We start from the raw sequence: 25068 nt of genomic DNA, 5'->3' as shown, positions 1-25068 counted from the left end.
TTTTTCTCTCATATGCAGCTCTAGGCCTGCTGAAGCTACCAAACAAAACTGTTAAGTTTCTACCCCCATTGTCACTTTCCCTACCAAGCCTCTTTAACAGACATCAAGAGTTAGCTTGTTATTAGATTTTTAAAATATTACTATTTTTGTTGCTTGTTTTCATTGGAAAAGGAAAAGAAAACTAAAGTCACAGTCCTCAAATTCAAGTTTAATAGTCATAAATACATTAGTATAGGCAGTATTCCCAGATTACTTTGTCTGCTCTGGAGGCAGAGAACTGCAATACCTCACTCTTCAGAGGAAATAAACAAACAAACAAAAAAGCCAAAACTTGCAGCTGTCTTGTATTTGGAAGGCATTGATTTTCACAGAGGTGAGCACTCTGCATTTGGATGTGCCAGGATACATCTTTCATCCAGTCACTAAATATCACAGGGTCTATGGTGGGATAACATGTAGAATGAAGAAAATGCACTTCTGTAGTACCTTAATCAGTATAAAAATGTTTGTTGCTGTCTCAAGTTAATGCAAGTTAAGGTCATTGAATTCTCGTATAATTCTGGTTATTGAAAAAGCTGTGTTGACTCTGCAAAGTGCAGCAATATAATCAGCCTACCCTATGTCTAATTCATGATACTCTAGTATCGCATGTGATGAGGAAAGCTACTTTCTACCAGCTACCGAACAGGAAGGGTAGGGAAGAAAAATAGATGCCGCCAGATTCTTTCATGTCAGAAGAGAAAAGAATAACCCTTTAGCTTTGCTGCTGCAAGTCTCCTGCAGTTTCAGGATGCCTGTTGTATTTATGCTGTAGCATGCACTGGGTTTTGAAGAGCCAAATCTGACAGGCAGTGGAGAAGCAGATGCACTCAACATGTAAACCCTTATGGAAGCTCTGGAAGGACAGAATTAGCATTGAGCTGAAACTATAATGACTGTTTTACCTTAGTTTTGGTCTCCCTAAAAATGGGACAGCTAGTTCTGTTATCACGCAGGACAGAAAATTCATGCACTTATCTTCCTCACTCTTTACTACACAGACGTGAATGGGTGCCAGTCAGCAGAGGAGAAATCCTCTTTATAAAGCCAGGCAAATAAGGAGTGTCTGTTACGCTGACAATGCTCGTACCTGTTCTCTTAATGAATCTCATGAGGAGTGGCTATCTGGAATAGACTTCGCCTAGTTTCCTTGCCTCTGGAAAACAGGTGGTCTCCTAAATCTGATTTTTTATTTTAATTGGGACTTGACATTGACGTTTGGGAACTGCTAATTCTTTCCACACAGAAATGGATTTGATGTGGGGAAGTCGAAGAATATATGCTTGTATTTTTCAAAGTATGTGTTGGGGCAGTTATTTGTAAAATTCCTAGAATTCAGGAATCCATAAACATGTTTTCTATTCAAGAATGCCTTGGAATGATTTAGTTTTCTAATACCAGAGCCCAGTTTGCAGTTCCTAGACCCGTTAACACAACAGTATGGTAGCCGCTCAAAGATATGAATCACAAGTATTAGAAAATTTCAGAAAGCTACTAAAAAACTGATTAGCATTCATGTGAGTCTAGCTTAGAATTAAGTACTTCCAGAAGTAAATTCCAACTTTTCTACCTCTGTGCAATGCCTTTCATTCATTGCTCTTAAACTAAACACTTCTTTTGGCAAGTCTTCCCTTCAAAAATGTTCAATGTGACTCGGGGGCTGACAGTGAAACTCACCTGTCTTTTTCCAAGATTTGTGTCTCAGGGCCCAGACACACGAACAAGTTCCTGCATGCCATCTGATCTGCAGTAACTGTGTGCACATTCTTGGTCCACAGCAAATGTGAGGTAATTTGAGTTAGCTTAGCCTTTGATTAAACTATTAATATCTGTTCAGTACTTTGAAGAGATCAGGAGTCATGCAAGTGCTTGTTAACATATGGCTTCCTTCACAAGTGATCTAGACCTTATTGTCATAATGCTTCTGGGCACCTCAAAGTAGAGCTGGCGAGTGGCTGTACCTCACCTGGTAGAGGGCAGAAGAACCTGCGCATGTGGACGCGGAAGCTCTCAACACCAAGAGATCCCCAGCAAGGGGGCAGCCCCTGCCTCTGAGGCATCTCACAGGAATGCAGGGTGTCAATTTTCTGTAAAGATTGATCTGTGTCTTCCTAGTTCGGAGTGGACCTGAAGATGCTGTGGTAGGTGTCAAAGTGATGCTTCATGCAAATACATGGGTAAGGAAGGTCAGAAGCCAGTCACAAAATATAGCAGGCACATCTGAATTATGGCCAGATACATCCCACAATTCAGAATTATTTGTGCAAATAGTGCTCTGACACACAAAACCATAGAAAATGTGTTGAATTGGAAGCTGACCTGCTGGCATTTCTTATGGCAAATCCAGAGGCGCACCAAACATACGTAGTTGGACTCCCCCAAACCTCGTGCTGCAACCACTCTTGGCAAATGTGTAGCACAGTGACAGCTTAAAATGTAAGAGGTGTAATAGAGGTATAATGATATATCAATGTGAGGTGGCTCAGAGTTGGCAGTAAGAGGTCAATTTAAGTTTATTTTTGCTTAATTCACAGTGTGCTTCATTTGACCGGGAAAACTTTGAGGTGTTTCAGGGTATTTGTTAACTTTGTAACATGAGTGGGCAGCTTAGGGAAAGGGTTAACACTGAATTTACCAGGGTTTTTATAAGTCAGTTGTTATCAGTGGAAGGACAGTCATAGCATTGTCCCTGGAGCTGAATTCACATTTTTTTCGGTCCTGCTGCCCTAATGGGTTTTTGGTTTTTTTGGATATGACATGTTTTTCCCCTCTTGGAGTTTACTGAACTATTCCTGTCAGTGTAATGATCCCCAGCTGTTGCTTTAGCCCTGGCTATTTTCACGCTGGGAATGGGAGGAGGAGGAGAGGAACAGAGACTAGCTTGTTTACCACACTGTGATCTACTTAATTTGTAAAAAAATGGCTACTATACTACTTTCTTTAGCACAAAGTAATACTAAGAGGAAAGAGTTGTAGTCTCAGACCTGCAAGACCAAGGAGATGTAGGGACTCATCAAGACATGCAGAAAACAAGAAAAATAGAAACTGGGTGTGGTGCAGTGAATGCAGCTGTCAGTAGTATTTATGCAGACAATGCTTTGAACTAGTAATGATACTGAGTAAAATTTGCAGTAAGTACTTTCCTGCGCTATCAACTGAATTTTCTTCACAGTTAAACGGAGCTTTATGTTCAACAGCAGTGGTGCTGGGGTATTGGTAATCCTAGAAACTGGGAAACATGTCAATAAAGCTTGAAAAAACTTGTGTGGCTCTGGAATTACTCATTATTTGATAATTATCTGTTTATTTTATTAAGAAAATAACTGTATTTATACTTTTAAACAGCAAAGGACTGATGTTTAGTCTTCCCAGGAGCTGTTGAAAAGCAGGTGCTTTTTTGAAAATTGAACTCCAATACTTAAGCTCACATCACCTGTTTTGCATCCAGAAACAACTTGTGTAGTTAACATGCTTATTCAGAGTCCTTGCCAGCCAGATGTCACCGTGACTCTCGTGCCCAAAGAAGATAAGGGTCAGTGACAGTTGTGGTTTCTGCTTGTGTCATTGGATCCACGTCAGGCTGCCTGTGTAAATTTTATCTCAGTACTTCAATAATCTGTAAGATCTGTCACTTGTCACCTCAGATTTTTCAGCGTTCTGTCACACCTGCAAGTCATTGATCAACATCTTAACGAATATCTATACCAAAAATAAGTGCCTGCTTAGATCTTTCCTTTCGTGCCCCAACTCCCATCTCTCTAGTCTTTTCTGAGCATTGAATTACTGATCTTGTCACCTGCTGCATCAATAAATTTCAATCCAAAATGTTAAAGCAGCACATTTCTTGGCAAGAACCTCTGCAGCCTATGGTAGAAAATGGGATGTGGCCCCTGACATAGCTGGGGTTTATCAAACAAGAACATGCAGTGAACCTATGGGGCAAATTGTGTTCCTTTTTCTTGCAGGAGGCCTGTAACTGGATGCATAATCTGCTGAGTGGCATTAATGTGGAGCAGAACTCATCATTTTCTTACTCTTACTTGGGCCAGTGGAAGTAGATACAATGTTTTTCCTTGGCAGTATGTAAAATTTACTAACCTCATATCTCTCCAAACTAAGAGCAGACCTGCAGTAGCCAAAGTACATTGCAATATGGTGATTACTAAGAAGAACTATAAAATATTTTTTGCTCATCAGTGTCTTCAGGATTTTTCCTGGTGTTCAATGAGACGAATAAAAGAACTGTGCAGGTGACCTACCAAGTTTATTGTGTATTTAATATAGTAAGCACTCTTCCAAGAAAACAAAGATTTGAACTTTCAAATCTGCAGTTCTGCCACCTAAAATTAGACTAAGCCTGAGGAAACTAACAAGAAATATGAAAGAAGGTCAGTAAATAAGGGGATATATTGCTTTGGGACATGGATTCTTTCCATAATTGACCCTGAAAACTGGTGAAATCCAGGCTTTCTGGACAATCTCCTTTTAATACAAACTTTCAGAAGTAAGCAAAATATTCAGAAGAAAATATTTTGTAAAAAAAAAATAGCTGTTCGAAAGTTTTCAATAGAAGTGCCCTGGTAGGGACAGGGCCCATCTGTTGCAGCCGTGCTTATAAAGACCTCACCCTGTGGTCTTCATCCCCGATGGCAGCTCATGAAGCTGAAGGAAGCACAGACTGGAGTCTGATGGCCTGTCACCATTCTGAGGGTATTTCCTGTGACGTCTCTGCTGCACCCTACCAGGTGTCATGTTTTTGGTAACCTTCCTCACTGAAACACTTGTCAAGGCACACACATTGTGTTGCCCAGCTCTGCATTATTGGGGAGGGATCTGAGTGATGCCCTATGGGTGACAGAAGGAAGAGATCTACTTTCAACTCTCTGCAAGGATTTTTCCCAGCTTTGTGTTGCTACTTGTTTCTCTAGTATTAAATGCATGGAGGCTATAGCTGTGTGTTTTTGTAGAAATTGAATCTGACAGTAGCTATGTTATTTGGTTACTCATCTCTGCAAACTTCACAGCAGTGATGGAAGCCAGGATGTGCAAGCTCCCTTTGCGTAATTTGGACAGTATTACAAGCAGCATGTAACCTCTCCCTGCACACAGTTGTGGGTTTTCTTTCTTATTTTGGTGAATGCTCTTTGTGATGCTCTTTTTCTTCACTTTCACTTTCCTATGGTTTCATGCTTCTTTCTGTATTATGTATAGAAGTCCTTCTAAGCCTGCTTGCAGCTCACTCCTTTTTCTATGCTCCAATGTGAAATTTTCCCTTTTCAGAAGTGGAAGACAACGTTTTAGAAGTAGATGCTAAACTAGCAGCACCTTTGTGCCTCGCTGAGAGTCTGTTTTACTGCTGCTAATAATAGCTGTCACATTGACTGCAGGCAGTTTAGAACGAGGATTGTGTCTTGAAGACTGACATGTGACTGTGAGTCCAACTACAGCAGTTGCAAATGCTGTCACTGTGTAGGTATCTCCCCTGCCTCTTTGCTGGAGGGAGCAACAGAGAGGAAACGTGTCTGCCCTTCCCTTGCTTTTGTTCGGTACATTAGTGAAAGCCCACTTCTGTTAGCAGTTGGAGAGAATCTTCCGCTGTGTGCAATGAGTGTGGCAGGACCTGCTGCTGCTGGCAGTCTCCTCTAGTGCCCTTTAGTAGAGGACTGAGCCAGCGGTAACATTTTAAGCATCTGCAGAATTTGCCCACCAGTCTGAAGTCAGTGGTCACGCAGGCCATTCTGGACTGCCGGGTTTTTTTAGTTTGCTGATTGACCTGTTACACAGAATTATATTATTTAGACATTTATAGCCATGATAGCACTTAAAAACCACACTAAGCTATATAGCTGAATTCATTTTTAATGTCGTGGATCTTCCCCCGTGCAAAACCCCAAGAAAGTTGGTGCTGGAGATCTGTAGTCTAGAGTTTTTAAAGAAAGTAAACATCCAAAGAGAAAGGAAGTAAAAAGTAGTACATAGGTGCTATCTGATCACAGTTTAAAGGGTTTGAGGGAATTTCATGTGCTTTTTTATGTGTAATGCAAATCCTACGGATCAGCTTCCATACTGACCCACTGTGAGACAGAAGGATATGATAGCTGTAGCTGAATCTTGTAGCTGTTTTACAAGTAAAATTAGTACTTAAACTGTAAAGAAGGCATCAGTCTCTTGCACTAAAAAGGCTGGGATTTTTATCTGAACCTCAGATGCCATGATTGTGGCATGTGTTCTTTGCAGTCTTTGAGAAAAGAGCAAAGATGCTTCTCACTACCATGAATTAAGGAAATATCAAGAATCATAGAATAGTTCGGGTTGGAAGGAACCTTGAAAGGTCATCTAGTCCAACCCCCCTGCCGTGAGCAGGGACATCTTCAACTAGATCAAGTTGCTCAGAGCCCCGTCCAGCCTCGCCTGGAATGTTTCCAAGGATGAGGCATCTACCACCTCTCTGGGCAACCTGTGCGAGTGTTTCACCACCCTCATTGTAAAGAATTGGTTCCTTATAGCTACCCTAAATCTATCATCTTTTAGTTTAAAACCATTACCCCTTTTTCTATCACAACAGGCCCTGCTAAAAAGTTTGTCCCCATGGTAATTCCTTGTAGCATCCACCTGAAGTTCTTGCTAAGAGAGGATGCTGGGGCTTGGACAAAAGCTGGTGGCAGGAATGCTAGCCAAATAGGGTCTTTATTTTGCATGTAATATGCATGTTGGGCAAAACCACTTTTGTTCCATGTCCCATGAAGTGACTGTCAGCGCAATCAACCAGCTGAAGCTGGCAGATACTGAAGCTAGCTAATTTAAAATTATAAGGGCCAGCTTTCCGAGTTCCCTATATAACCAGTTAATTACTTCTTCTAAGGAACTGCTGGGTTTGTATTTAAATTTGCATACTTCTAAGTCTTTTTTTCTACCACTTGTGGAAAAAACACATTTGCTCTCATTTGAATTTGGTTTCAATATAACAAACGGCTTTAGGTGGTTAAGAATCTGAAATAGTCTTGGAAACACAGAATTATTCCACATTTAAGTGGAAAACCCCAAAACACAGCTCATATGTCATGGTGTCCCAGCTGTTGCCGCAGTCCTGTGGTATCTTGACCATTAGATGATTCCCGTGAAGGGAGCTTTTAACTTTTATCTGTAGAGGGTGCCCTGTGGCAGAAGGAAGGCTGAATCATTGGGCCAACACCACAGTCTGAGAAATGTTTGAGGAAGTTTCTGGCCTTGATATGAGAGGCTGTTAGTACACTGGAGCGCTGTGCTGTAGTAGAAATTGCAGTATGGGAGGTGAGCTATGAAGGAAAAGTATTCGACTATGTCTCTTATTGCTGAAAGAGGCATGGAAGGATTTCCTCATCAATTGTATTATAAACATGTCTAATCGATCATGTGCTTTATGGGTGTGTTTTGGCACTGTCCCAAGACTTGATTTTTTTCTTCTTAATAGAAACACACAAAATTACATCATTCCCTGAACCCAGAGTTTTAAATAAAATGACAAATTGTTCAGATTCCGATGTATCTCCGAGCATGTTTTTTTTTCTTTTTTCTTCTGCATAATTTTTCAGAAAAAATATGAACAATTCTCATGTCTCAGTCTTAAGGAAAATAAAAAGGCTGAAGCTCTTTCTTCTTATAGGCAGAGACAGCTGTAGCTTTCCAAGAAAAAAAAAAAAAAATGAAAAGGGTTCAAACTTGTTTTTCCCTTGCGTAACTTGCCTTTTGTACCATCACATTAGGAGACAGCTGTAGATTTGATTGTCAGGATATATCTACTCATTCCTTCTTTTTCCTTCATTTGTCCCTATCTGCCACATCATATTAAATTATCTTGGAGTGTTTATTTCTAGGGTCTTCTTTGCAAGGTGGTTAAGGGCAACGTTAGTTCCTCCTTGCTCATTGTTTCATGGAAACATATAAATCAGTATAGACTGTGACTCAAGCTTACACGGGGAGTTGGGAAATTTTCTCTGTTTTTCCCCCTTTAAGGCTTCTCTACCAGCTATAGATAGCAACAATGCATGTGTAGATGGCATCAACAAACACTGATTACAGATATTTACTTACGATACTGGTGCGTCAATTTTAGGTAGACCTTTCCACCTAGGTATTTTGTTACAGGGTCATCTCGTTGAATCATGCATGGTGGCCAGATTTCGTAGATATGGATATGTGCCTAGTTATTCACATGCTTAGTTTTCACCTAACCAATATTACTGGGAAGAAATGATTTTATAAGAATCTGTACCCTGCCCAGAAAGCAAACCAACTTTTCCTGTTGACAACCTTGTTGCACATTTTAACATGTTGCATATCTTACTAAATATGCCAGGTTACGTGTATTTCAGGTTATTTTCTTGAAGTCCTATTCAATTTTAATAGTTTCAGTGAGTGCTGAAATGGACTATTACGTGTACCAAGATTTTATGATGAGTGGGCTTCTATGCATTCAATACAAAGACTCATCTACTAATAGTAATACATTTATCTGATTTTAAAATTTTAGTATTAAAGGAGAAAAAGTTGGCATTGCATTAAAAGTAGCAATAATTTAAATCTCATGAAAACCCCCTAAATTTTACACGTTTAATGGAAATAGCAGGAGTTAAATCATGAAGAATGTAAAGGCAAATGCTGTAGAATGCAGTCACTGCTAGTCTTTATTTTAAATAAACATTAAAAGAACCCTGCAAAATTCAGCATAACTTTTGTAGTAATAATAAAGTTTGCATATATTTAGAGTCATATACATGAGTAGCACCCACAAAATAAACGCATTCATTTGTGTGCAATATTGAGAACTGAGATTGTAAACTTCTAAGACTATGAACTGGTTCTTCCTTTTGCATCTGCACATTTTCCTCCCCAGAATGGCAATACTGACTTGAGCCTTTGAGAACCACTGACAGGAGTAACTATTTTGTCCCGTCTGGAGGTTAAATCACGTTATGTTGCGATACCTGGACCATGCTGCTGCTTTTGTTTGTTTTGTAATGCTATGTCCTAACAAAACTAAAATTGCTGTAAATGGTGGCTTTATCTTCTAAATACAGTTTTTAATTAACATTACTTCTGTTTCCACATTGTATCAAATTTGATATGAAGCCTCAAAAATGACCTTCTGATGTAGCTTGTCCTGTGCTCACGGTGTGAGCCAGCTACTTTTGTGGTAACATGTGAAATGAAAATAGATTCTTTTGCTTTTGATTGTGCATTTGCTTGTGATTCCATATTCTTTGGGGACCAGTTTCATCTGTAGGTTGGGATATTTGATTCTGCTAAATTAACCATATCAAAGAATCTGTATTTGTCTGTCTCCACTAAGAGAGCTATTTAATGCCTCATAACATTGACTCGTTAGAAGATAATACATGCAAGTATTTAATCATCCTTTGACTAACATTTAAAAAAATTACTCCTATTTCATATTTCCAACAGCATCCTCCCAACAAAAAGGGACTTTTGGCCTGTACCTGATTTTTGTTTCTCATTGCCAAAACTAATCTTTGGAACATGGTCATATAGACAATGCATCTAATATGTCAGCAGGCATGTGTAAGGTGCATGTCATGTCAATGATTTTATATGATCCAAGAACATTTTGAGCTGTAGAAGCTTTGAAGAGTGTGATTTTATCAAGAAACAAGCCCTTCTTGTCCTGAGGGTAAGAGTCAGTTCATTTTCTCTCTTCCTCCTCTTTTTGTATTCTTAAATGACTAGTGACTCCTTTCTCTGTAGTTTTCAGCTGCTTTAAAAAGCTTCTCAGCATTTGAGAGTCTGAAGGCTTTTAGAAGGGCTGGATAGAAAAAAACCCCCTAGTGTTATATGACCCACATTATATCCTTGGATTATTACTAGCACATCTACTGTACTATTTTGAAAGTTGATGCTTTGGAGGTGAAGGTTCTGCTCTGGTTTTTAAGAATCTCTTGAGAGAGGTTTTAGGTCTACATCAGGCAGAATTGTACTCCCGTGCTCACTTGTGCAAATTTTAATGCTCTCAAAAGCTTACTAAGAGGATAAGAAAGAAAAGGTAGTCATCAAAAAAGTTTCAAGTCCTCTATACTAGATGTGCCTTTGATGCAGTTGTATGGATTTCTTGATTAACCCTGTTTGGCTTTGTGCCTACAATCATCTCTGGTGGACAAGCACAACTGGGTAAGGAGTTATCAGTGTTCCCCAAACTGATTTGAGACACCTGTTCATCTAAGCATATTGCAGCAGAACATCCTGATTTCTGCAGAGCTGCTAAGAAATCCACTTTCATCATTCATGTGACCTGCAATAGGGACCCACTCCTGGCCCTGGTTTTGCTTCCTGTTCAGGATCTGCTTCACAGGCCTCCTCTTTGGGTGTAGAGAGCGTGATCTCAACCCTACTTCTCACAAAGACAAGACCAAAGCATGAATATAAATAAGTGGCTTTTGCCTCTAGTGTGAAAAGTTCTTGTAACAGTTTAAGAGACCAAAACAAATCCTCTTTCTATTCTTTACCCTCCCAAACTCCATTTTATCAGTACTGTGGTTGCTAGGGAAGAGATGAGGGAACTGCCTGCATTTTAATAGCAGCCGTTGTCGCTGCAGTAGAGAAAAGAGGTAGCAGAATGTGAGGTAGTCTGAAATAGTAAAGAAATAAACTTCTGCTTAACTGTCCCTTTGCCCAGGCTTGCTCCAAGCTATTCTTTAAAATGCATCGAGATGGATAGAATCATATGCCTGCAATTCCCAACAACAGTGGATGCCTGCACATTCTGAGAATCAATGGTGTATCTGCTGCTTCTCCTTCATCCCACAGAGTGACACAAATTTTTGGCATCCCCTTCCCAAGATAGCAAAATGTCATATAATCCCTGCAGTTTGGGTGTCATTTACAGTCTGCTTCACTTAAATGCTGCTCTGTTAACTGCACAGTCTGCTTAAATGCAAAGCCAGCGTGTATTCGCCATCAGCAGTTAGTGGATTAAAACGCTGTTAGGCTCAGAAAACTGCCTTTAAAAAAGGCCCAAAAAGTTGGCCTTTCTTTGTTGGTAACTCCCCTCCTAGTACATTCTGTGTGATGTAGGGGGTGTTGTTGACAGCACGAGAACAACACAGCTCTGAAAAAAAAGGTGTCATCCACCTCAGCAATTTGAGTTATTTTCAGAATTAATTTTGACCATTGTATACTCACTCATTCATCACAAAGTATTATAGCTGAATTTTTCTTATAGCTTCTTGTGGACTCTAAAAAAATTTCGGTAATAGTAACCGCCCTTTGCCACTTCTGTACAGAAGCATTTTGCAACTGGAGTTTAGCAGATGCCGCTATTGCTGGTGTATGAACCAGAATCTAATCTGGCTTCCCATCGAAGCATGAAAGGGCTAATGTGACTCAATGTTTGTTTTGTAAGCAGGCACAGCTGAAAAATGCTCAGAGAGAATTTTTGGTGTGAGGGACAGGTTTTCTTACCACATCTCCAAGGGACTGAATTCAGTCATAAATATAGGCTATAACCTCCACTAGAAGCAACAACTGATGTGCTGCATATTCCAAAGCTGAATTTGGCACTGGCTGGTGGTCAAATGTGACTATTTAATCAGAAACTAGGAAAAAAAAAATCTCAATATGTTTAGAATGGCTGCTGCTGGCTGAGTGGTAAGTGGAAAGGTGGCTTCACCCTTCGAAGCAGTAGTTAATGGCACTGTGATATTTAAGTTAGAGGCCCCAGTGCTGTACAGCAAGCATCCCATGTCCAAGTCTTCCCTTATGGTTGCATATTATAATTAAGTTGGTTGCATGTAGGCATGTTTAGTTGAATGGTGTTATACAGATTGTACTGAAAGATTGAAAAAGATATTTGTGGGCTGCAAATGGTGGCCTAGTGCAACATTGCCTTAGGCTGTGGTCTCTGACCCTCACAAAGTAAACGCAGTCAGACCTACTCAGTGCTACACCAGTAAAAATTCCCCTAAAAAATCTTTGTCACTACCAAATGGTAGAGGTGTTTATGAACTAACTGGCAGGTTTCCATCCCAGTTCATGCTGTATTAATGCTTTCTTGCGAGTTAAGTGGTTGCTGTAGCACAGGGCTTTCAAATGGTGTGTGCAGAGGTGCTGAACTGCATACAAATAAATGACCATGAACCCTTGTGAGCATTAAAGTGCATAGTTTGCTTTTTACTGCTTCTACTTACCCTTGAACTTCCCTCAGCTTAGATAATGAAGTTAGGCTAATTTCACTTGGGTTTTGGTGGTTTATCTTTCTAATCACATGGCTTATTGATTAGGCTGCAAGGATGAATTTTTCTTTCAGGCAAACTGCTTTCACTGAATTTACAAAATCGACAAGTCATGTCTGTGAGCATACAGCCTATCTAGTTAATATGCAATTAATGTCTTGCGCTCTCTCTTCTTGCACAGGCATCCTAGCCCAAATTCCACGGAGTTCTGCCTCCCTCAGCCCCTCTGTAGGGTTTCATTTCTCCCTTCCTGTTCTGGGTTATTGCTCCTGCTGTCTCTTGTAATCCACCATATGGCTGTGCTTAAATCATTACCTTGGTTGGGCGACCTTGAGTATTGCTTGGGATTCCTTAGAAGAAAAGGATTTGTAGAAATGTGAACACAGACTCCCTTTGGCAGTAAGTTGGTATTCAATGTAACATGCACAGGGCCTCACCACAAGCTGCTGTTCTGAGCTGTGTGCTTCTCTTTGCTAGTTCTCAAAAAACAGGAAATACCGAATATTTTTTAATTTGTTGTTGTAAACCTGTCCTCGTATGTCACACAGTCTCTAAGATTAGAGTTTTTTTTTTCTCTTGAGATGCTGAGATGCAGAGGCTGCAGTCTAGTTTCTGTAGTAGTTCTAGTCACACTATTAAACCCAAAGTGTGGTGTAGAAATAGGAGGACTTTGGGGTATGTATGTGTAAGGGCAGGCATGCTGTTGCAGATTTAGATGACGAGCTGCAAAAAACAACTTAGCTCATCATAAATATTTGTTCTTGCTACTGCTTCCAGCTAATGCATCCCTCTACTACTACTAGAGTTGTAAGCGTCCTGAAAGTGTCCATATGGGTGCAGCCTCTGTATATTAAGCATATACAGCTGCGAGCTGCCACCAGCCATGTGTAGGCAGGAGTAAGCTCTGGTCTTGGAATATGCCTGTGGGTTCCCAGTTAAGGCAGTTCTATTGTAAGACGAACAAAAAATAATCATGACTGGCTGTATTTCACTAGCAGTGTAACTCTGTTGATAGTAGCCGTATTGCAATGTTATTTGTCTCTTATTACAGCCCCCTCCTCAGTTCTACTCTACTCCTCTTAAACTGCTGGCAGCAGTCTTCTATACAAGCTCCCAGATTTCTCTGGAATGTTTTGCTAGTTCTTGGAACAGCTCATTAGAGGTACAAAAACTTTATTTCAGAATTTTTCATACTTATGAAATGAATAACCTATGCCTAATTCTGAGTGGGGAAAATCAGACAAGCATACAAAATCTACAAAATGTTGCATAGACTATGACACAAGTTGACTGAAAGAGATGGGCAAAAAGGTACCAGTATGGAACTTATTTTCTAGCCAGCAGGTATATATTCTCCTTTATATGACCTGATTTATTCCTAATTTAAAGGTTAATTACAGGAATAAAGGAAATAGAAGATGGTTGGTTTGTGACTGAAAGACTTACACTTCAGTCTGTCATTGAGTAACTTTGAATTTCTCTGGTCATTCTAGACCTTTGGCTGAGCTCCATGTACAACAGCCTTGGATTGGCTCTTGGGACATCTGTTAATCTATATATAGGATTCACACACTTGCACACGTAAACAGGTGATCTCCTAAATATACAAAATGGTGTTGGGAATTCCAAGTACTTACTTAAGCCAAAATGAATTCAGGAGTGAACCGAAGTAATTCTTTTTGCCCTCCTCCCTGCCGCAAAAAAGAAACTGTATTGGAAAAAAAGTGCATTATGTGATGATTATAACTTGTGCTTAATATGTATATATATACATTCATGAATTGCAGGAATTACTTAGTGCCTATTAAAAGTATACTGAAAATTACTTTTTTCCTATTCTCCAGTTTAGCCCTCTTGACAGTTGCTAGTTTCTTGTTGTGAAGGGGCATAGTATTTAAAAATAAAAGGTCTTCAGAAGAGCAAAAGATCAGCAACATTTTGCACCGCTACTGAAAAAGGGTGAGTGAGTAAAGAGTGGCTAATGTGGTGTCAGTTCCAGGAAAAAAACTACGGAAAATTTGATAAAGACTTTATGTGGTATAAGAATAGCAGTATAATCATGCTATTCAGCTTTTCAATTTGTGAAAACAGGTTTGACCAAATGTGATTTTATTGTTTGGATATGTGAAATTTGGTTGCTAGGGCTTTTGTCTGGGTGTAATAGACTTTTATCACATCTTTAACTTGGTAATGTGGTATATTTTAGTTTTTAAAAAGTATCTTTGAATTTCATTAAGTACTGCTTGGGTGGATTAAAAACTGAGTGTAATCAAAGCAAGCAGAAAAGCATTTCTAGTTAGAATCAGCCGGTACGGTCTGGAAACAAATGCAAGATAGTAACTGTGGACAGAACAAATATTAGTGGAGGCATAAATAATGACATTAAAAGATGGTTTAGATCATTTAGGCAAACTGAGACAGTTGGGTAAAATGTGCATAAATACAGATAAGGACAGAGTTTTGCACCAAGGAGCAAAAAATGCCAGGCACACCTGGCGGGGGGAGTTTTTCCCTGCAAATCCCTGACTCTGGGAGGTGAGAGGTAAATAGTAGGTGTAGTTGGAAATGGGAGGGGAAGTAGATGGTTCTAGCAAGTGAATAGCAAAGTGGCAGAAGGGGCTTACGTACATTGCTAGATGTGTAAGTGGGAAGACGCGAGTAATAATGAGATGATCTGCACTTAAAGCTGGAGAAATGGACTTGATGCTATAGGTCAGTGCCTTGTCTGTATACATGTAGTGAGATGTGCTAATTTAGGGTATGGAAGTGAGTCCCTGAAATGGCTCACTAGTGGAAATAATGCCACACAGTGAGAGATTTAATGTGTCGTTACCTAATGGGGCTGAAATCGCTTAGTGGCATGCTGCTGCTGGAGGGATGGAGTCTCACTCCCACCTTATGTTAGTGTTAGCAAGTACCTGGCTATACAGCCGTTGTCTTCAACTCACCAATGAGACAGAAAACGATTCCCTGTTTTGGCTGGGCTGTGGTCTCTCATGTCAGTGAGTCCAGCCACCCGTCAGAGGAACATGAGAGATGATGTGGGGAGTGAGAAGTTTGACTGTTGCAGCAAGCCATTAGCTCAAGTGCTCATGTACATGTGTCATCACCTGATTTGGGTTTTGATCACCTCAAAATGAATCCAGCAGACGAAGAGCTCTGTGAACAGGCCAGCCGTGAGACTGTGTTAGCTCTCTTGCTAGCACAGAATTTGGAGTGTGATTGCATGCTGGGCGGGAGGAAGAGGCTGGGACTACCACTTCTGTTTGCAGTTTCACAGCCAAACAAAGGGCCTGTTCCTTCCCCTCTGCATTCTCTCCTCCTGATTCTGGCTCTTGGCTGATCCCACACAGAATTAGCATGGTGCTCTGTACACCCTTCCTCCCTCTCTCCCTTCCCTGTACTAAAGGAAATAGTTTCCTGCCCAGGATGCATATATTAAGAAATCCTAGTTTGGCTTAAGAAACAGAAGAGAAGTAAACTTGGTTGCACACTGTGCACACAGAAGTACCTCCACAGGTAGGAAATATATTCTCACTGTCATAAACCTTTCAAAGAAAGATCCCTCAAGAGCTAATGGAAGTGGAAGCTAGACAAATCCAAGGGAAAATTTCACTGTGCATTTAAGTGAGGGTGATTAGCCGCTGTGCAAACAACCAAGGAAGAGATGGGTCTCTTGTTAACTTCTTACGAAGACCCGAGCCCTTCATGGGTGGTGTATCTTAGTTAAATGCAAATTGCAAATAAGAAGTTGAAAGAAACAGGCAAAATATAATGATGTGTGTAAGTACATGAAGTGGTATCTCCTTAAATTTTTTGTTCCCTACTTTAGGGAGTGAACAGTATGAATTTGGATATGATCTATGATCTGGACAAGAAAAGTCCTTGAGAAAGGAAGCATAAGAGTTATAATGAGATTGTATAGTTGGACTGTAGAGTAGTTTTGCTGTCTGGTGGTTCCACTACATTTGCCTGGACTTCTTTTATGTGGACTATACAACAGACATCAGCTTGACAGAAAAATTGAAATGAAAACAGGGAAGATGCCATGCCATTCAGTCGATAATATTTTATGTTGAGTATACTTGGGTATACTTGAGTACTTGTTGAGTTTGGGCTTGATTGCGGACAGGATGCAGTATCTATTGATGTTCACTCAGGTTGTCCTAAATTGAAGTGTATATGTGCACACATGTGTGTGTTCATGCGCATATGTGTGTGAACATGCACGTGATTTTTTTTCCTTTCGTTTTGAAAAGTCCCTTTTGTATGGAAGCTGTCTTTGACTGTTTGTAAGAAACTGCTGTTATAATCTAAATGTTGAAATTATGATTCTTCCAGAGTTTTTCATTAGGGAAAAAAAAAAAAAGATTAATTGCATTTCACACAGGTAGAGCATATGTTCTAGTACTCTAAAATAAATAGGAAAAAATCGTAGTGATAAGGAATTCCTTTTGCTGTGAAACAAGGACACTTCTAGAAATATCCATGATATTTTGCTTTGATGAGATTTTCTGAAGGTGAATTTCTCTGTTAAGGAAGGAAATCAGCCTTGTAATTTAGAGTAATGACCAATAATTTTGTCATATCAATTTAATCTGCACATGGTAATTAGAGTTTTCAGGAGTCATTAGCAGCTGGGGTGTACCTCTGTGTTTATTGGAGGATTGTCAGCCAGTGTTTCTCTTTGTTTGTTTTTTAATATTAATGGTTTGGAAAGAAGTTGGTGCTCTAGAAAGAATTGAGAAACAGGCCTGGCTTTGCGGATTTTTATCACCCTGCCAAGACCCTGTGCAACTTCCTCTCCCCGTTACCCGCAGCAGAATACGGAAACCTGACTGCCAAAGGCCACTTCTGCAATTGCAGGGTGCAGGGGAGCGGGTGGGAGGAGGGTCTTTTCGTTCTGCTGCTTGCTAGAGCCTTGGCACCCAAAGAAGAAAACGAGATGCGTTTGAAAATGTCGCTTCAGTTTCTCGCACTGATGGGTTTCCTTCTCTTCCCTCTCTCTGCTGTCGTGCAGTGCTGCAGTTGAAGCTCCAGCAGCGACGCACACGGGAGGAGTTGGTGAGCCAAGGGATCATGCCGCGTAAGTATCACTTAAACTCTTTGTCTTGGTGTCTTTGTGCATGATTTTGAGTGGAGAATGGTTTCACATGTGATTTGAAAGATTGGTTTCTCTGTTGCTGGATGAAAAACATTGTATGTTAGAACTCCACCCTGTCCCACCCAACTTGGTCCTCCTGAAGTGCTGGTACTCTAGCTGTGGGGCCACCTCTGATATTGAAGAAGAAAGTAATGGCTCCAAGCATAACTGTACTCCAAAGCAATGTTTATATTTGCTCACAGTGGAGAAGAGTCTTCTGGAGAACGTGCTATATTAGAAGTGCCTTATATACTTCACGCATGCTGATAATCACTCTTTGAACAGGCTTCCTGCCTCTGCAGTTTCTGTTCTTGTTTGTCAGCTCCCCAGACCTGTGAGGCAGTTGTAACTTTGTATGTCCATATTCCATAAACCGAGTGAAAACAGGCAGTACCTACAAGATGTTAATCAACAAGGAGCCATGTTTTATGTTTGTAGCTAGAAAACATAGCTAGAAAGAGCCCAATGGGTATCAGCCAGTCCCCTTCCTGCAGGGGAAAGCAAAATCTGCAGAGCCAGAGAACTTTTACTTCTCTGGGTGGACACATAGGATATACTCTAATGCCAAGCTTTAATTAATTCACTGTCAGGTTAGTGTTGGAGAAGGTTTTTGTTTTGTTTTGTTTCCTGCCTTCCCCCAAAAATGCAAAAAGATATCTGACAAAGAGTTTTGTCACGCTTTGATACCTCCGAACTAGATGACTTACAGGTAACAACTTGAAGCAAGACCAAAGAGCAAGTGTTTTATTTTTGAGGTCCTATCAGTTTCACTTAACAGCTTTAGTAAAAGGTGATGGATCAGGTGTATGTTTTCTTCTTTCAAAAACTTTCCCCTCCTCCATTTCACAAGCCTTACTTGAAGACAGTGTAGTAATGAGGAGTTTCTCACCTCTTCTATTTCTGGGGTGCACACTGTAATATGACACAGTGATGTGACTTAGACTTTGCTAAAGGCGTAAGGTTAGGCTGTCAGCTCTCTCTCTGAATGAAGAGAACCTGTCAGCAGCACTCCGTCAGCTGAAAGAGGCTCACTGGAAGGCAGTGACATGCTCTGGGACCCCTACTTAAAGTTCTGTTACCAAATCAAAAAGGAAAGATTGTCCTGTCTGGATATAGTGCATCATGCCTCTCTTCTTAATTTTACCTGGGGAACTTGTATATGTTCTTCTACAGAACACGCTTACTTGCTTTTGGATGAAAGACTACTGTTCTAGTGACTGTGCCCTTTTACTAAGGCTTTCCAGAAGAAAAATGTTTCTGACTTCTTTGTGGTCTTCTGCTTTAGGTGGATATGCATGCAAATAGTAGGTTAAGTTATGTTCAGTACCGGCTTTCTTCGAAGTGTGGCTGGCCAAACTTGTGATTCCTGAGAGGGGTCTGTTTTACAGGCCCTTTGAAAACGAGGCCCTTGCAAGTAATTCAAGTAAGGCACCAAGAGTAACTAGTCTTAAATTTGCTTAAAATATGACTTAAATAACTAGTCTTTGCAGACTTATGCTGTCCGTTTCTTCATTTATGTCTCTTATATGTGAGTTTTATGATGGACCAAAGAATGCTCAGTGAAATATCATTGTGGAAATATTGGCAACACATGAAAAGGTCCTTTCCGCAATGGAGAAAAACTACTTTAGCAGATGGGCTCTAAACATGATTTGAAATTAGTTCTCTCCAAGTCATGGTATCATTTACCCATGCTGCCAACTGGAAATAACCACACATAGGGTAATGTTTAAAACATTATTTACCTGGACCATTCTAAATGAGAAGATCAGATGTGAGATAGATTGTGATACTTAAAGCCCCATTTTTAACCTCAGAAGTACAGAGGATGACTATGGGCCATGTTCCTCCTGAAGGCATCTCAAAGCCACAGCAGTTTTGCTTCTACTTTCAGCAGTTCAAAACACACATATGTAGTTACTACTGGAAATGTGCAGGTATCCTGTATTCTTTCACCTCTCTGCTCTGTATCCCTGTCTGTGAAAACATTTAGGTACTTAATATCGTTCCTCTGTCATCTACTACTAAACATGGCTACGCTGGGCCCCATGTCTCCCTCTTGAGTTGGTTGGTCAGGAACTGAGCCCCACACAGCCCTTTATGATGATTTAACACAAAAATAAAAGTGGGAATCCAGAGGATGGTTTGGTGCTGAATTAAATGAGCTGGAGTGCTGGTTGGCTTCTAGCCTTTATTTTCCATCTGGAGAGCCTTAACACTTGAAAGAATTATGGTAGTTGCGGTGGTATCTACATTAGCATTATAGCTCGTGTCAGGAAGGTGCTTTTGAAATGAAGCTCCTGATTGCACCTGCCTACTGTGCCTTGCTTTGGACCATGAAATGAAGTTTGAGAGCTGGATTAAATTGGGATGAAAGTAAACTGGAAACTATTCTGCCTACAGCTAATATGCATTCAGGCTGTGGGACCAGACTACAACTTGTCTGGCACCACACCTCCCATTTCACCTTCATGTATAGATTGTGGATGTCGATTCCTCAGCATCAACAGTTTTTCTGTGCAGATTTGGCCTTACTGTGCTATCCTACATGTTAATTTAGATTAGCCTTTAATACAGATCAGTTCCGGGATCTTGTAGCCAAACAGACATGCAAAAATCCATGAACCAAGTGTGGGAAAAGTAGAAGTTTTTGGTTGACATTAAAAGCTCTCTAGTGTGCAAACTCACTTTGCCTTCGGTTCTCCTGACTGTAATACAAGTCTTATATGGTGTTTAGATTCAGCTTAGTGCCCTGAACAAGAAATTGTATTTCAGGCTTCCATCAACACAAGGTATTTGGACACTGTAAACCTGAGGAGTGGGCAAAGATACTTTTGTGTCACGTTAAAGTGAGAGTCACATCACTACTGCTTTGCTTGTTCAGAACAGAGCTAAGAATTGCTTACTTTGTTCCAATGTGGAATTTTGTTTATGTGGTAGAGAGGAAAGGCAAATGTTGCAACATTTTTTTACCAAGTACACTTAATCTCGCTTGAATAACCTTTCCAACCCACCAGCCACCTACAGGAGGGCTATGCTTCACTAAAAGATTAGTGTATTGTAGTAAGAAATAAAGCATTTATAAGCAGTGACAGGAGGTTGAAAATAATTGGGGTTTATGCTTCATTAATTCTTCTTGCTTTTCTGTTATCACTTTGTGTAGCATTTGACTAGTAGCAAGATTCATTAGTTGAAGATTAAAATTCTCAATTGCCCATAGTAAGTCTTCATCTGCTTCTGACATACCTGTGATTTGAGCTAGAAGGGCTGTGTCTAGAAACAAGGAGAGCTGAGTTTTCATATTTATCCAGGTTTTGACCTATTTTCTGAAAGTGCAAACAGACAAACTTTTTTTGCTATTTGCATTTTTTTGTGGCTATGCAGAGGTGATTTTCATCTTCTTGTCCTCATAAAATGCAAGCTAAACTGCTGTCTGTGCTGAACTTTTTGAACTCTCGTGCTATAGAAGAACAGTCAGATGCTGTCAGTTTTTGCAGTGTTGAATGTATAGGTTACAGCTTTTTTAAGGTTTTTGGGAGGAGTATTAAACACCTAGTTTTCCACCTTTGAAAATAATGTTTAAAACAGGAGCTAATGTGCACCTGAGTAGAAAGGCATGTGGAAAGTATCTTCAACTAAAACAGCAAGAATTTTTAGGGGAAAGACAGTAAATGTAGCAATACTCTGCTTTGCAAAATATCTTGCACTTTTTCTGTTTTGCAAGGTGTAAAGCTTCACATACCCATTGCTTTATCCATTGAGATTGTGATCTTAGGCTTCTGGCTGCAAACACAAAGTGTCGGCAAGCATGCGAGGTTGTCATGTGGCACAATCCTGCAGGACAGCTGTTGTTGTGACCATCAAGTTCACCTAAGCAGGTGAAACAGAAGTAGATGATCATTTCTGGGAACGTGCCTTGTGATGCTGTATAGCACTGCTTTGTGAATATCTGAAAGATGACACAAGCAGCCTTTGAAAAGGGCATCGTCTGGGCTGGAGTGTGGCTGTAGTACGGGCAGAGAATTTCCAGGAGCTTTTTTTTCTCTTCAGTCTATCTGATGTTTGCCAGATTTTGTGCCCACATCCAACTACTCTGACTGTAATCCAAAAAGGATGATGTTTGTGCTGTTTTTATAACATGACTGTTTTTACAGGCACTGAGGTGGTTTTGTGCTGTACATCTGCATTACCAACACTCTGATGCAGTTATCTGCTTGGACATGCAGCCTCTTAGTTGCTTGAGTGTATTTAGGAATACAAGATTTGTGAATCTTGTGCTGCTGGGTTTCAGACTCTCCTGAGGAGAGTGTATTTTATCTCCAGACTACACAAGGAGAGTGTGCTATAGTTCAGCTGCAACACATCACACAATTAGGAATGATTGTAATACAGCAGAAGGTCTAAAGATTATAATCTCATTAGGCCTCTCATATCACTAGCTGCATATTTTTTTTGTAGCCACAAGGTTAATGGATAAAATTTAATATTTGTTAAAAAACTAAAATTCAGTATTTTATTTGGGGGGGGGTGCTGTGAGACAGCGGCTTAGAATTAACTCTAAAGGAATTGCCATTTACTGGGGCACTTAGTGATTTAAAAATACAGCACACAGGTTATACTTTGGCATATTAGTGTTGATCATCGTCTAGGCAAAGCTTGTCACTGCTGTTCTGCATCCAGCACAGCTGCCATCCCAAGAAAACAAGGATCTTTGAGGTATTGATTTCAGGAAGCAAAATGCTTGCCGCCTATGAATTTCTCAGGTTAAAAACCGTCTCTAGACTTTAACACCTCAACCCAAAATTTGGCTGTACATCCACACTCGTGTTTGTGTAGAGTAGCTAAAAATGATAGTGCTGTTTTAGCCTTTACCTGAAAGTCTAACCACTTCTCAATTTTCAAAAAGTAATTTGGTTGATGAAAATTATGCACTCCTGACTTCATTGCATAGCTCTACATTTAATATTTTATTCATGTTCCTATTTTCTTATTAAGCTGCCGGTTTTAAACCTGAAACTTGTCAATATAGTATGTGCGGCAGTAGTTGAAGGAGACGTCCCTTGAGGCTTTAGTCAACTCCTGGTCCCTGTTACAAATAGGTACAGTAGAACATATTACATGTTGTCAGAAACAAAAGACAACAAAAAAACCCTAGCTTTTTTAATTGTTTAACTATTAATTGTGAAATAGGAACATCTTTTGATATATGTCAAAGAAAGGAGAGGGAGTAAGCTGTTGGAACACACACAGTTATTTACGTGTGCAGTATTTTTTTTCTTGGCAGGAACCATTCTGCAATCATGCTGTTGATTTCAGGTGCCAATTCTTAATGTCTCAACATTATTTTATCTTCTACATAAAGGCTAGGATAGATGCACCGCTGTGCTTATGTGGAGTTTTACTGATTCAGAAGTGTTGCAGTCGACATTTTGAGACTGTTGTGTGTTGTATTTGAGCTGCAGATAAACCAATTGCTCTATCACCCCGAAAGAGCTCTTCCTGCTTTACCTATTTTTGCTGTGTAATGTGTTCCTGTCATTCTCTTGCTGCTTTAAATATAAGGTCTCTGTAGTGATGTTCCCTATAGTTTTTTGAATATATTTATGGTAACAAAAATACAAATTTTTCCTTCCCTGCCATCTAGTGTCTGCTATTCTGCCCATTAGTGACTGCTTCACTTTCATACCTTTTTTTCCACCAAACAAGCTGAAATGATGCTTTCGTTTAGAATAAGGAGTTAAAAAATAAATGTGTGGACTGTAAATATCGTTATTCCCAGACTTGTTTAATAAAACATCCAAACCTGTCAAGTCTTTAAGATCTAAAAATAATAACTTTAATACTCCATGTAACCTCTGAAACCTTGCTATTTCCTCGTTCATTGCATACAGAATGGGACCTCAAAAATAAAGGCTGCAGTGAGGCTTTTGATATACTCAATGTCATACTCTGAGAGTAAGGCTGCAACACTCAGCAAGTATCGTAAAACAAACAAAAGCTGTAGAGGACACTTGCAGCTGTATTTCTGTTTGTGGCACGTAGCACAGAAATCTGTAACTGGTTTTATTTTAATTTGATCATCTACCTGTAACTTGTCTCCTAGGAATTATTTGCTGGTTCTTTGATCTCTTCTCTCGAAGCACAATTCCAAAGCCTGGAGGCTTTGTGTGGAGAAGGAGTCCGTGCATTTAAGCGGAGAGCCTCATTGTCAGGGGCCTAATAACTGCACCTGGTTTGTTTATAGTTTTAGATAGCTGTCTGTGTTTGTTTTCCATGTGTTTATATCATCTGTGATTAATGAGACATGGTTGGAGCAGGAGAGTTCATTTTGTTAGGAATGGAAGTGTGCTGTTTGCTCTTTCTGAAGTTGTAGAAAGAAAAGGCCATTCTCAGGGGTTTGATGGCCGTGTTTAGTCCTTGATCCCTGCAATGATAAAAGATTTAACTCTGCCGGTTGCAAGAGAAACATAATAATTCAGGGGAGTAAAATCCAGTATGTAATAACAGCTTTTTTCCCCTTCATGTTCCCAGAATCATCTTGGATGATCATCTTGCTCATTGGCTGGGAATGGTTTCTCCTTTTTGTTCTCGTGGCCCCGCACCTCCCCAGGCTGGGCACTCCGTAAAGTTGTCAGAAGAGTTTGCAGAGGGCGATTATTCATCCAAGAAGCAGGCATGAAGTCTAGTCTAGGAATGGATGGATCAGTGGGTTTTCACCACAAGTTCCTTATCTCCCTTTTTTTTGGAGGTGGCATAGTCAATGTTGAGCCTTGAAAAATATTAGCTCTTTCGGTCAATAATTTTGCATGTTTGCTGTGACAAACCTATACTTCAAGGCTTTTCACAGTTAAAACTAATGAAAACTAATGAAAATCTGAAACTTCAGCTGCATTGTAAGGGAGATACTGCTGCAATAAAATTACTGACGGTTTTTCTGAGTCATGGACGTGGGCTCTGGAGAGGTGCTTGGTTCAGGCATTGGAAGCAGCTCAGCTGGTGAGCAGCTCCACGGTGAGCTGAGCTGAGCTAGGGCAGGGTACCACAGTCCCACCTGGATGGATGCTTGTGCAACCAGAGCAAGCCCAGTTCAGAGAGCTGGAAAGTGGCTTTTTTAGGGAGCGACATCTCCATGAGCCAGTATGCTGTGCAGGCTTGTGAGTATTGATGCAGGAGAAGGGGTGGCTCTGTGAGGTGGGGTGTCAGGGTGGGACGACCTGTCAGCTCTGGATTCCACAACAGCCTGAGCCTCACCAGTCTGTCTAACATGGCCTTCGTTTGGCTGCTGTCTTCTGTGCCGTGTCTGTGTTGATTGGAATGGCTCGGCAAGAGGGGAGGCTCTGTAAAGCCATAGCACAACTGTAATGCCCTGCTTTGATAGTGCTGGCAACAGTAACAGCATGGAGAAGAACCTTTCTCTAACCTTTCTTCAGTTCGAGACTAGAAACACTCATAATTCTTTAATAAAAATGACATTGTGCTTGAAGGGTGTCACTGAAGGGCAAAGCTGTATTTGAGTGCCAGATATCGATGCATTTCTCATCTTCATAAAAATATTTGGATAGGGTTTTTTTACATCAATCTTAATTTTGAATTTTCTGAGTTCATGTATTTTGAGGTTCGAATAATCAGTTTTCCAGTTCTGGCTTCTTTTTGTATCCTTAACTT

At 40.2% G+C, this 25068-nt stretch overlaps 1 protein-coding gene across 2 annotated transcripts in view; it reads left to right on the top strand.

Annotated features, from left to right (window-relative positions):
• MRTFA (myocardin related transcription factor A) overlaps positions 1-25068 on the top strand; it is a 79074-nt gene that overhangs the window by 31278 nt on the left and 22728 nt on the right. For both annotated transcript variants that reach the window (XM_065629757.1, XM_065629750.1), the window contains exon 2: positions 17281-17346. In XM_065629757.1, coding sequence (XP_065485829.1) covers positions 17340-17346 — 7 coding nt within the window. In that variant the 5' untranslated portion in view covers positions 17281-17339. The remainder of the gene's footprint in view (positions 1-17280; positions 17347-25068) is intronic.

The sequence above is a fragment of the Caloenas nicobarica genome, chromosome 1, assembly GCF_036013445.1.
Source record: "Caloenas nicobarica isolate bCalNic1 chromosome 1, bCalNic1.hap1, whole genome shotgun sequence".
Taxonomy (NCBI): Eukaryota; Metazoa; Chordata; class Aves; order Columbiformes; family Columbidae; genus Caloenas; species Caloenas nicobarica.
This window is presented reverse-complemented; position numbering and strand designations above follow the sequence as displayed.